The 12211-nt window shown below is 40.7% G+C and overlaps 1 protein-coding gene across 3 annotated transcripts in view; it reads right to left on the bottom strand.

Moving 5' to 3' along the window:
• Window positions 1-11980, bottom strand: part of KCNH8 (potassium voltage-gated channel subfamily H member 8) — a 177137-nt gene extending 165157 nt beyond the window's left edge. For 2 of the 3 annotated variants that reach the window (XM_038128325.1, XM_038128326.1), the window contains exon 1: window positions 11428-11980. In XM_038128325.1, coding sequence (XP_037984253.1) covers window positions 11428-11503 — 76 coding nt within the window. In that variant the 5' untranslated portion in view covers window positions 11504-11980. The remainder of the gene's footprint in view (window positions 1-11427) is intronic. The other variant, XM_038128324.1, reaches the window with a different exon arrangement.
• Between the last annotated feature and the right edge of the window lie 231 nt (window positions 11981-12211).

Below are 12211 nucleotides of genomic sequence, written 5' to 3'. Positions count from 1 at the left end.
TGTTATTACATTTAGTTTATTGTGCCATTCACAGATTCTCCCTGGAAGCCATGAGTTAGCCATGATAAATGAACACCGAAACATTCAAGTGCTGTGCAAACTGCTACAATACTCTAAGCATTAAAACAGATGAAATAAAATCACTGTTCTCAGCACAGCAATAAGTCAAAATTTAATAGCTAGAAAAACAACTACTATCAAACTAAGAAGCACTGTACAAGGATTCTTTCTCATTAACTTCGCTTTAGAAAAATAGGTCATTGAATAAATAGTTATGTACATCTTAATTAAATACAAACAATAAATTTTATAGACTTCTGAGCATCAAAAAGGTCGGAAGCCAATGCCTTCATTCTATAAACGTAAAAAACTTCCTTCTTCATTCTCGCTTTTCTTAGAGAGTCATACCATAAAACAGAATATGTAAAGTTGGCAGAAGATGTCTCATAACCTTTAAGAGAGTGCCTGGAAGCATTAGTTTCAATGACAGTTCAAATAAATTGTCAACCATATCAGGCTAGGGAAAAACCTAATAATATTCTCCCAATTAATTCTAACCTCTTAGCTTTACTCATAATAATTTCACTCAGCTCCTAAAACTCGGCTTATTAAGATCCATCTATCGTGATGTGGGTCACAGAGTATTTCTACCATTGGGCTTCCTGGCCTTTGTCTTCCTTGCAAGAGGAAGTGAGAGGACCTTGCCTATACTGAACTCATAAAAGGGAAACTTGTTTTTAAATGAAGAATAATTTAAAAATAATAAATGAAATAATATTTACTCTATATAGTAAAATAATTACAATAATTCCAGATTGTTTATTTAATAAATGACTTTTATTTCCCTGACCTTAGTCTGCTGCTTCCCTGGAAGAGACACTCCTCATGCTTATCTCTTGTGAGAGTGCCAGTTGAACTATTTACCTGTACTTCATATCAGACTTATTGATGCATAAAGTGGTTGGTTTTATTTCCACCTTTTTCTTTGAGTGATCATACCTATTTATATGAAGTTATTGCTTCACTAATTTGATATATTCCAGGTGAGATTGATACAATACCAGGTTGTGATTACGTCTGTTTAAAAAGCATACCCACAAAATAACCCAGCAGAAATTAGCAACATTACAATAATTCACTAGAAAAGACACAAACAGAAGATCTGTAGCTCCCCTGACAGTTCAAACAATAATTCCCAGGAGACACATATCAGCAGAAAAATTAATAAATGAACTGTTTATCCTATCTGAAGTATTATTTCTTCTGTAATTAAAGTAGGTTATCATCAGCCTATATGCTTCACTATTTATAAGCTTATTTGAAATACTAAGTGTTGAAATGTCCAGATAGATAATTGCTTTTCTGAAGATATTGTTGGTATCAAAAGGAAGCATATTTTTGATATGTAACTGTCTTCTTTAATCAGAACAAAAGCAGGGGGGAAAACTGCAATTCAGATAGCTCCAACTGAATGCGGGAAGTAAAGTCTCTGCATTTCTCTAAGAGTTACTGCTCCCACTATCTAATTTGATGATTAGCACTGAGTTGTAATTGGACCCAAAATCCCAAATTCCCATCTGGATCCTGCTGACAGCTGTATGAACACAGTTCGTCACCTGCCTGTCTTATTTATATAAGAATCATGACTGATGTGTTTAAATGTCTGCAGCAATTTCCACCTGTCCTTCCTGACTGTTGTTGATCACTGCCTCTGCTGCAGGGATCGATCAGCAGCGTGGGGAAGCCTTTGGTTCATTCTAGAGCAATACCTGCTGCTCTCTCAGCAAGCCCATCAAGTCAAACCCTCTCTGCTTCTTTGCAGCTGCTCCCTCCTTTTTCCTTTCCTGGCCAAACATCACTTGTACCCTTTGCCACCCAGGACTATCCCTTACCTCTAGAAATCAATCACCACTGGAGTTCATTCTGTAAGTAAATTTTAAAAAAAAATCAATTTTGTGTTTAAGGTTGCTTATAATCTGGGTTTTTTAAAGGTTCTTAAAGAATAAAAGACTGCTTTTTCAAAATTCAGACATCACTTATGGCTACTCTCCACAGGTACAAAAATTTGCTAATTAATAATTAACTGTAATTGCTAATGAATTTGAAGAAAACAAAAATTGCTGATTCAGATGGGAAAATAGCAAGATTTTACAGGGAATTTAAAATAGTTGGATGCAAACCTCCACCCTATCAGAAGAAAATCTGGAAGTATGCTTTAACCTGTAAGTGTGTAAAGGATGAATCCTGTCTGTGGTCCACGCTGCACTGCAGTGAGTTCACACGACTGATGAGGGTAGCTAAGCCTCCCACCCCTTTCCTCAGGGAACGTGTTCAGTGCAGTGCGAGGGAAGAGCATCACCCGCCTAGTTCCAGGCAGGAAGTGGTTGGTAACAGACCCATGGGCCATGCCTTGCTCTAACCACGCTCAGGTGCCTGCTCTGCAAGGCATGCCAGCAGAGTCACTCTGCTGGTGAAGTCTAAACATCTCAAGTACATCAACTAAAAAAAATCCCAAACAAACCAACAACCAAAACAAATATTCCTGTAAACATACAAAGAGGTACCAAAGACAGTGGGGATTTCTAACGCATTCTGGTTTCTGTTTCCAGTGCAGAAGCAGCTCTTGAGCATGAGTAAGATAACTTAGTCATAGTTCTGCTTCAAAGAGGGCCATTAAAAACATGTTTTAAAAATCACATACACTAATTTACAGTAAGACCTTGAAAGGCCCCCAAAATATAGTGCATAACCACACTATTCTCTCACCTTTCTCCTCCTATGCTGTCACCCAATTATTACAGCACTGAAGCAGACACAACTTACAGCCATATATATTCCTCTGTAAATCAGTGATCCTGTTAATTTTCCTTAATCTTGGCAAATGTGTAGCTCAAGACCTTTCATTAATATTTATTAACTATTCTTTTCTACATTGAACTTTTAATTATTTAAATCACTAACATATAATTCTGTTACTACACATTTTATGAGGTGCATTCTTCTTCCCAATGTTCTGGAAGTGAAAAAAATAGAATGTTAAGTCCAAATTCCAAACCTCAAGATCTTTCAACACAATAAAGAAACAATCCAGTTTAATAAATGCAGTGAATGTCTTACCATCTCACAAAAATAATTCATACAGTAAAAATATGTGGATCAAAATACCATGTATTTTGATTTCAACCATTAAAAAGCACACAAAAAAGTACAGAAAACAGTTTGTCAATGATACATTGTGATTATTATTGACTTTTGAAGTTTTTTTACTATCCAAAGAGTCTTTTTGATCTTCCACGAACCAGATTGGTTTTTCTGCAAAAGTATTTTCCTCTAAAGCAATATTCCCTATTGTTTTTAATATGAGCATGTATTCCTAAACTAAATTGTGAGAAATTCCTAACTAAAATGCAAGAAAAGGCAGAACTTAAGCAAAAACACACTCATCACTTCTCCAGGAGTTATCTGACATTTAGAGGGGGAAAAAATAAAAAATCAAGTTATTTGTCCAAGGCAAATTTTCTCATTCTAAGCATCAGATAAATGACAGAAGGACCAGCTCAGAATTCTTTCATACCTTTGGAATAAGATGCCTAGCATAACTAGCTATAGAGTGAGATGGAAGGCAAAAAGAAAAGGCCACCAAAAAAAGCTGTAACAATGAATTTCAGGTCTATTCAGCTCAGAATGCATCCTTCTTTATTTCTGTAGGTTTAAAAAAGAGAAAAAAAAGCAAACTAATCCTAGACTTCTAGTCATCAGAAGTAAGGCCTGAGGAGAAAGTGAATTGAGTGCTGGCACACTGGAAGCTGTTTTCTCTTCAAAAGATCAACAGGGAAGACAACATATTTCTCCATAACACAATTGTCTTCAGCTGTCCCTGATATGATTGACAGCCAGCATTAAGCTTTAGGGATGCTCAGACGATATTTAATGTCAAGTTCAACATTGAATGCGCTTGTATTTTAAGAACAACACCTGTTCCAAAGTCTTTGAATACTACTATCAGTCTCAGAAAACAGAAGGAGCCAGAAGCTCTTGGCAAGATAAAGTCCATAAAGTCCAAAAGAAGACTTTTTTTTTTTTTTTACTGTTGAGGAAATCTCTCTCCTCTCTGAGATTTGAGAATATTGTGTTAGTTTCTTTATCTCGCTGTGCCTCCCCTTCCCCCATCCCCTTTCCTTGCCACCCTTTCTTTTGTCCTTATTTCTTATTTATTTATTTTTAGATTGAGTGGGCAAGAAACAAAATTACTCTGAGCAGGTTGTTCCTTACCTGCCTTTTTCTTTTAGTCACTTTAACACAAGGTAAGATGAGCTTGCTTGTGATAATGCAAAACTGCTGTAGCAACTGCCTTTCTTAACTTTTTCCAGGCTACAGCTTATGTAATATATGCACCCTGTTTTTCTTTCAAAAATTCATTTCCTCAGACTAGTACTAGGAGCAGTGAATGCTCTGCAAACCCATATCTTGCCTGATTTATTTTAATATATTCATGTACATCTATTTGTTTACACTACTACATGTGCTTGAGGCAGTGCTTTTAGAGCCCTGAAAAACACTCTGAGCATCTTTCCTTTACATCCAAAAAGACTGGGAATGTGTATAAAATTTCTACCTGCACAAATAAAATAAAAATTGATAAAACAGAAGCTGAATGTACAAATGTAATGATAACAATAAGAGAAATCTGTTTTCAGGATAAATCTATTTAGCCATTGAAATGTGTAGACAGATAAAAAAGTAATATATGTTTGGGGAAGGGAATAAAGGGACATTTACACAAACTCTCCAGTGGGAATCCAGATAATCATCTATGGTTTAGAAACACTAAAAAATTTCTTCCACTCACACAAAGCACACGTTCACTCAAATATATGTAACTTCAAATATACAGATTTGATTTGATCACTGCACTGTGTATCAGGTTTCTACTCAAAAACAATACAGAAGACAATATTCTTTTGTTACTCAGCAAAAAAAAATCCCTTATTTAATGAACATTTTCATTCTTAAATCTCAAAGGCTTGCCTTGAATTCAAATACAGGGTTTATTTCTGAAGTAATGATGTGTGCTATCAGTCCAACTTTATATTTAAAATACTAATCTAAGATTAGTGTGATTACTGAATTATATAGCCTCTGAATGGAAGAACTACAGATTTGTCATCCTGTCTTATTTCTGTCTAGCAAAAAATAAAAAAGAACATCACCCAAGAATTTGAATACATCAGTATTTTCTCTAGCAATTACATGGACTCTGAATGAAATGTGGATAATGGCCATTTTTTCATGATTTTGAAGTGATTGCACATTAAAATAATGCCTGAATACATTTTTGTTTGCTTGAATCAGATCCTTAGGACTAGAACTGAAAAATTAGGCAAAACATGGTCTTAAGATGCCTTGAAACCCTTCCAATTCCATCTTTCAGGTCCAATTGTAGCTCAAGTTAGAATCAGAAGTTACTCCAACAGCTGAAAGTGAAGAAAACCAGATAAACTGACCTTAAATTATGAAGTTCTACACCCTCAAAACTTGTGTCAAAAGAAGAGGAAAAGATTTTCCAGTTAGCTGCCTAATCTAGCCACTTGGTTACTTCCAGCTAAGAGTAACAACACAAAACAGGTTCCAACAGCCAATCCCTGGTTTATGTTAAAAATCATATTTGTGTTTTTTAGTAATGGAGCTACAGCAAGGAGCAGTGCTGGTCACATCTTACAGAGAAAAGTAGAAAGAGGCAAGGTCTGCTTTTTGGGGCTCTAAACTAAGAACAGGCAATATTCTTTCCAGTGTTGACTGTATATTTTTCCAGTGACAAACAATTAATGCACAACACCACATTATTTACTTGTTCAAGAATATGATAAAAGCACTAAGCAATTCTGCATCAACACAGGAGCAACAATAGAAGTATCTTTGGAAATTTCCCTCTGGCCAATTCAACCCACCTTTATGACAATGAATTTGACCAGCTTCCCTGCTCTTATTCCTTCAGAGGGACAGTTTGAAAGACCACCATATTTTCCACTGTCACTGTTTTGAAGTCTCTCTGACTTTGATCCGTGCTTATCACAGTTTGAGTCACCATTCCTCGGTCACAGGATTTTACAGAATTGCAGAATCAACTCAGTTGGAAAAGAGATCTGAGATCATATGTCTGAGATGATCAAGTCCAACCCATGACTGAACACCATCATGCTTACACCAAGTGCCATATCCAGTCTTTCCTTACACACCTCCAGGGACAGAGAAGAATTTCTTTCTAAAGTCCAACCTAAGCTTCCCCTAGGACAGCTTGAGACTGTGTCCTCTCGTCGTCTCACTTGTTGCCTGGAAGAAGAGACCAATCCCTGCCTGGCTACAGCCTCCTTTCAGGCAGTTGTAGAGAGTGATAAGGTCTCCCCTGAGCCTCCTTTCCTCCAGGCTGAACAACCCCAGCTCCCGCAGCTGCTCCTCATAGCACATTCTCTCCAGACCCTTCACCAGCTTCATTGTCCTGCTCTGTACCCACTCCAGCGCCTCAATGTTCTTCCTGAACTGAAGGGCCCAGAACTGGACACTGTATTCAAGGTGCAGCCTCACCAGTGCCATGTATGGTCTGGTCCTACTGGCCCGACAATTCCTAATACAGGCCAGGGTGCCAGTGGCCTTCTTGGCCCCCTGGGCACACACTGGCTCATGTTCAGCCAGCTGTCACCTAACACCCCAAGGGCCTTTTCTGCTGGGCAGCCTTCCAGCCACTCTGCTCCCAGTCTGTAACTGGAGCATATTTTGTCTTTGTCAGGTGGACCATTCTGATCCTGGAGTCTGATGAAAAGCTTCCTCCCCCTGGAAATTTAGTTGCTTCCCTACATCTGACACTGCTGCAATTCCTTGAGCCTGTTTGAGGGAGAACCCCCAGGCAGCCAAAAAGCACTTTTCTGCTTTTGAAGTTTCTGTGATACTATTAAGCAGCACATTGACTGGTGCAGAGAGAATAGGATTCACCCTGAGTGAGACAGAATTTGACAATAAAGTTGCAGAAAGCGTTAGTTCATTGGTTCAACTTAGCAGACATCACCAGTTTGTTTGTGAGACAGAAAAGCAAGTGCTGGGGGTAGCTGGGAAAGAGTGGGGGAGGAATCTGACCCTGCAATCTGGAAAGATCACTGCGTACAAAGGCTTTCAGCTCTGTACCAACTGACAATGATGCAAAAGAGACAACCTGGTTCTACCCACAGTGCCAGCAGAAGTATGCTGACATCACATTTGGTATGCTTAAATCGGTGTGTTCTCATCAGGTGCTTTTCAATCACACCTCAAGGGTAACTAAAACAATCAGAAAACTGATTCCATTTTATCAGGAAGGAAAAAAACCAAACAGTTATGAAAATTGCTGTTTGGGTGCAAAGATCCCTTTGTTAGTACTTGAGCACGATTTTAATTGGAAAATATATTTGAATATAGAAGTTGTTCAGCAAATAGAGAATTAACAAATTATCATCATTGACACTGAGCAAGAAGGAATTTACTCAGCTTGATCTTCAGGTTAGATGGATAGTGTAAAATTGTCAATAAGAATGTGAAGTACACACTTGATTTGGAATCTGATCACAATGACAGACAGGAGATAATTATAGAACTTCAGCTGTCATTTCATAGTATCACCATACGCAAAATTGTTGTTCTTTTTTAAATACAAATTAATAAGGCTGTTTGCTGAATCTCTGTTAACTTTACTGCCCAAGAAAGTCTCACCACTTTGGTGTGTATTTAGTCTATTTAAATAAATAAATGGTGCATGCTAAATATTTATGTACGTATGTTTATGTATAAATATATGAAGACAATAGAACATAATTTCCTACCATGCAACTATTTCTGAATGCTTTGCCTAATCTAAATAGGGTTAAGAAGAAACAATATGAAAATTTTTCATGCAAAATTTGAAGTGTAATAACTCACTTCAGACATTCAGTTTCATAATACTTGGTGGTGGGGTTAATGATAGGTTGATATCTAAAATATTTTCACTTGAAAATGTTATTTTGTCTTAAAAATATCAAAAGCAAAACAAAGCTAAACCAACCAAAACCCTTAAACCCCTCACCACTCATTTGAAAATGCTTATGTTTGTTTCCCACATAGGGAATAAGCACATTGTTAACAAAGGAGGCAAAAAGTCTTTGGATGACTTGGTGTTTACATTTGGGATGGAGAAGGAAATATTGTGAGAAACCATTAACTTAAATTAAGACATCATGTACACAAAAGATATTTTTTGAGTTGGAAGAAGGTGTCACTATAACAGCACATAGGCAGAGCCAAGAGCTCTGCCTTGGAAATCCAGAGAAGCAAACCTTTAATGCTGCTCTTCCACATGTGCAACACAGGTAATGGGAAATTTGCAGGAGACTTCTGTAATCTCCTGCACACCTAATAGTAACCCCAAAATTAATCTGATTTCTTTCTTTAGCATGTATTGTTGGTTTTATATGTAAAGAATACTGATGTGTAACATTCTGCAAAAAAAAAAAAAAAAATCTACTGGGAGAATTCTGAGCAGCTGAAGCACCTGCCAAGAACTTGTTTTATACATTTTTTGAGATGTATATTCAGTATAACAGTATTTCATAGTGAAATTTGTAACTGCTAATTAGACATAAATCATTGCAATAGTATAGTTTATAAAGTTCTGTCAATTAAATTTTGAAAATTCCGTGCAAAGCAAAGCATATTTTCTAATATTATCTGGAATCCCTTCTTGCACTTTTGCCCGGAATCAGAATTATCCCTCTTCTGGATTAAAGATGCATTGGTGGATTAGTCTATCACTGATGACAACATAATATATCCTTCCCAGAGGCTTAAACTGAAAAGAGGTCTGCTAACTACAGACTGTATTAAAACAACAGGAGAAAAAAAAAAAAGAAGAAAAATACATTGGACATGAGATAGTATTTTAAAATTTAAATATCAGTATGTGGGATGTCAAAGTTTGTGAAACATAACCTCAGGTTCAGTGTCATGTATCAATCCTACTCTTTCCACAGACTGTATCACCCATAAAACAAGTAAGACATGGGACTGATTCCTGCAAGGATTAGCCATGGGTACTACTTCTAGCTTTAGCCACCTGAGCAAGCTCAGGAATACCAGCCACAGGCAATTTAAAGGAAAAATAAATAATTTTAATTTTTCTACTTGATGGTCAGATATGTACACACGTTTTGAAAAATTGTGCTTCTTTGAAATTTTTTTGGCAAGGCAAAGTATTCATTTTATATTTAAATTTAGCATTTCCAAAGCAACAAAGCAGGTGAGCTGTTTCTGAACTGAAATAATTTCTATCTCTGAAACTTTGTTTCAGGTGAAATGAAGTTGATTCATCACTTTAAAACTCTAAAGGAGATGTTATATTATTCTGTATTTTAAGAGATGTGCCAGCAGTTTTCCACAGAATAGGATCTTCCTGCAAAGTTTTTCTAGGTGTAAAACCTAGTACATAAAACACCTTTCCATGTGAATGTCCCAGAATATTTCACATGCCAGTAATCATACAATGACAACTTCTAGAATACACTTGTTTAGTATTTAAGCCAGTTTCTGGAAAGCTAACTAAAAATAAATATTTCAATGACTCTAGTGAATAGATAATGTGCTGTACTTTCTGGTGAACTTAAACAACTAATTACATTCTTTTTCAATTATATCCCAAGAAAAAGCAGAGGAGTTGTTAACATTAAATTTCAATGTAAGATGCTGGGGTCTGTTTTTTGTTTAAGAAAAGGTCAGTCCTTCACTTCATGAAAGCCAGTAAAATCATTGGCTTAAAAAGGTAGCTCAGAATCCATCTAAGAAATGAGCTTTTTACCACACTTGCCTGTTGGTGTCACTGAGAAGATGAGGATTAGATATTTTTCCGGTGTTTTATTTAATAAGAGACCTGGATGTCATCACTAATGTTGCTTGCTAAATTGAATCTTTGAAGAACAGTATAGAATATGTGAAGTGTTTGTGTGTACAGCTCACAGGCTGTGTGCTCCATCCTTTGAAAGGAAACCATTGTTAAGGGGGAGGGTCCTGAGCACAAAGAAGGGAAGGATTGCTTTTCTGGCAAATGGCAGTATCAGCAACAAAACTCTAATGAGAGCCACATGCTTCAATATGCAGAAAATAATATTCATACACTTTACAGAAATAAAAGGTTGGAGGACGGGGGGAAAGGACTTTGAGATCTGTAGTCAAAGGAATTTAAAGGTACATCTAAGTAGTCTTATGAGAGATTGCTTTATAGTGAAGTATCAGTTACACACAACCCCGGATCACAATTATCTGTGTATCCTCAGACTAGCAGAGCAGTTATAATGCAGTTCTGTGCTTCTCTGCAATTGATCTCTGTGACTGCATCATTTTCTTGACGTTTCACAACTTACTGATTCAGTAATCACAGTTCAGCTGTCTTAATCACACGGTAATTGAACCATAGAGGGAATGCCAATAACCAAGAAGATACCAAACCAACTAGATAGCAGTGTTTTCAGTCAAGAAACAGCTAACAGCAACTCAAATCTGAGTTTGTTTATTCTCCACTATCGATGTCTAGATTTCTTAAAAGGGAATTAAAGGGAAGGCAGTCCATTTTGGCCCAAATCCGCTATTTCCCTGCTCCTTTTATTACGCGCGATCCCCGTCAAAGAAGAAGCAAAAGTCAAGATACAGGCGGGTCCCCCCGCACGGCGGAGGGGGAGCCCGCCAGCCGTGCGGGCGAAGGCAGCGCCTGGCCGGGGGAGCGGCGCGGCGGGGCCGGGCGGGCGGCGCGGGAGGAGCCGTGCGCGGCGGGGAGCTCAGCGGAGCCCGGGACCCGCCCGGGCCGGGACCTGTCCGTGGTCCTGCAGCCGAGCCGCCGCCGCTGCCAGCGCCACACCGAGGGGCCCTTGGTCCCCGCCTGCCTGCCTCCACCAAGGCCCTGCAACAGCTGCTGCCCCTGCTGAGCCCGGTTCACAGAAATTCAGCTTTTGGGGAGGTTTCGAACATCCTCAAGGCTGGGGGTACTTAACAAAAGAAATTCCCCAAACCTCCTACCAAAGCCCTGCCCAGGCTCTGAGCGTGCCTTTCCCGGGCGGTCTCTCGGCTGCCCGGGGCGCGGGGGAAGCCCCAGCCCAGCGCGCAACTTTCCTGCAGGGAGCCGGGCTCCAGCCCCCTCGGAGCCCCCGCGCAAGGCAGCGAAGACGGAGGGGACCTGGTGCCCTCCTCGCCTGCAAAGCCGTGGAGAAGCCAGGCGGGAGAGAGAGAGGTTGGGAGCTCCCTCGCCTCGCCTTCCTCATTGCCGGCTTCTGGTACCAGGGAAACCCCGGGGGGCGGAGGGAAGAGGAAGCTCCCACCGTACGCGCAGTGCCCCCCGTGCATCCCCTTCTCCGGGAGTCCGAAGCCCCAGCCCGGACTCACGTGTGCCGTCAAACCGGGTGGCGATGGTGTCGAGGAAGGTGTTCTGGGGTGCCAGTAATCCCTTCATAACCGGCATTGTTCCAGCGCGGTGCGAGGTTCCCCATCAAAGTTTGTCTCCGAGGGTGGCTCGAGAAGAAAGTGCAGAGGGCGCCTGGGGGAAGGTAGGGAGGGAGGAGGCGGAGGGATAGGGAGGAGAAGGAGGATGGGGATGCCGCCGCGCCGCCTCCGGCGCCGGGAGCCCCCGGCTCGTCAGCCCCGGCCCCGCACGGCGCTCCCGCCCCGGGGAGCCGCGCACAGGTGCGGAGCCGCGCCCCCGGCCGGCAGCGCCCGCTCCCCCTCCCCGCACCCCTCCCGAGGCGAGGGGGAGGGGGCGCCTGTGGAGAGCCGCCGTGAGGAAGGACGGGCTGGAGGAGAGCAGGGAGCTGGGGAAGAGCCACCTTTATCCACCTGTAGCGGAGCTGGGTGGGGCGGGGCAGCGCAGGGAACGGCGGCCCCCGGGGGCTACGGAGCCTCCTCCATCCCCAGCAGCCTCAGACACATTTCGGCTCCAGCACCTGAGAAGGGTCCCAGGCATCTCGGCTCAGTCTTATGAGTAACAATATCGCAGGGTAAAGCACGGGCTTACTTTGCTGCAAGGAGAAGAAACACCCTTGACAGATAGCAAATGCCTCTGGAGGTGCTCACTGGAGAGTGAGACTGGGACACGGATAATTCTCCACCAGTTGTGTGGCCTCAGACTTATTTGCATGGTTAGGCTATTTCATTTATTTAAGGAATAGGCATT

This window comes from Motacilla alba, chromosome 2 (genome assembly GCF_015832195.1).
Source record: "Motacilla alba alba isolate MOTALB_02 chromosome 2, Motacilla_alba_V1.0_pri, whole genome shotgun sequence".
Classification (NCBI taxonomy): Eukaryota; Metazoa; Chordata; class Aves; order Passeriformes; family Motacillidae; genus Motacilla; species Motacilla alba.
Note: the sequence above shows the minus strand (reverse complement) of the source record. Positions and strands in the feature narration are given on the sequence as shown.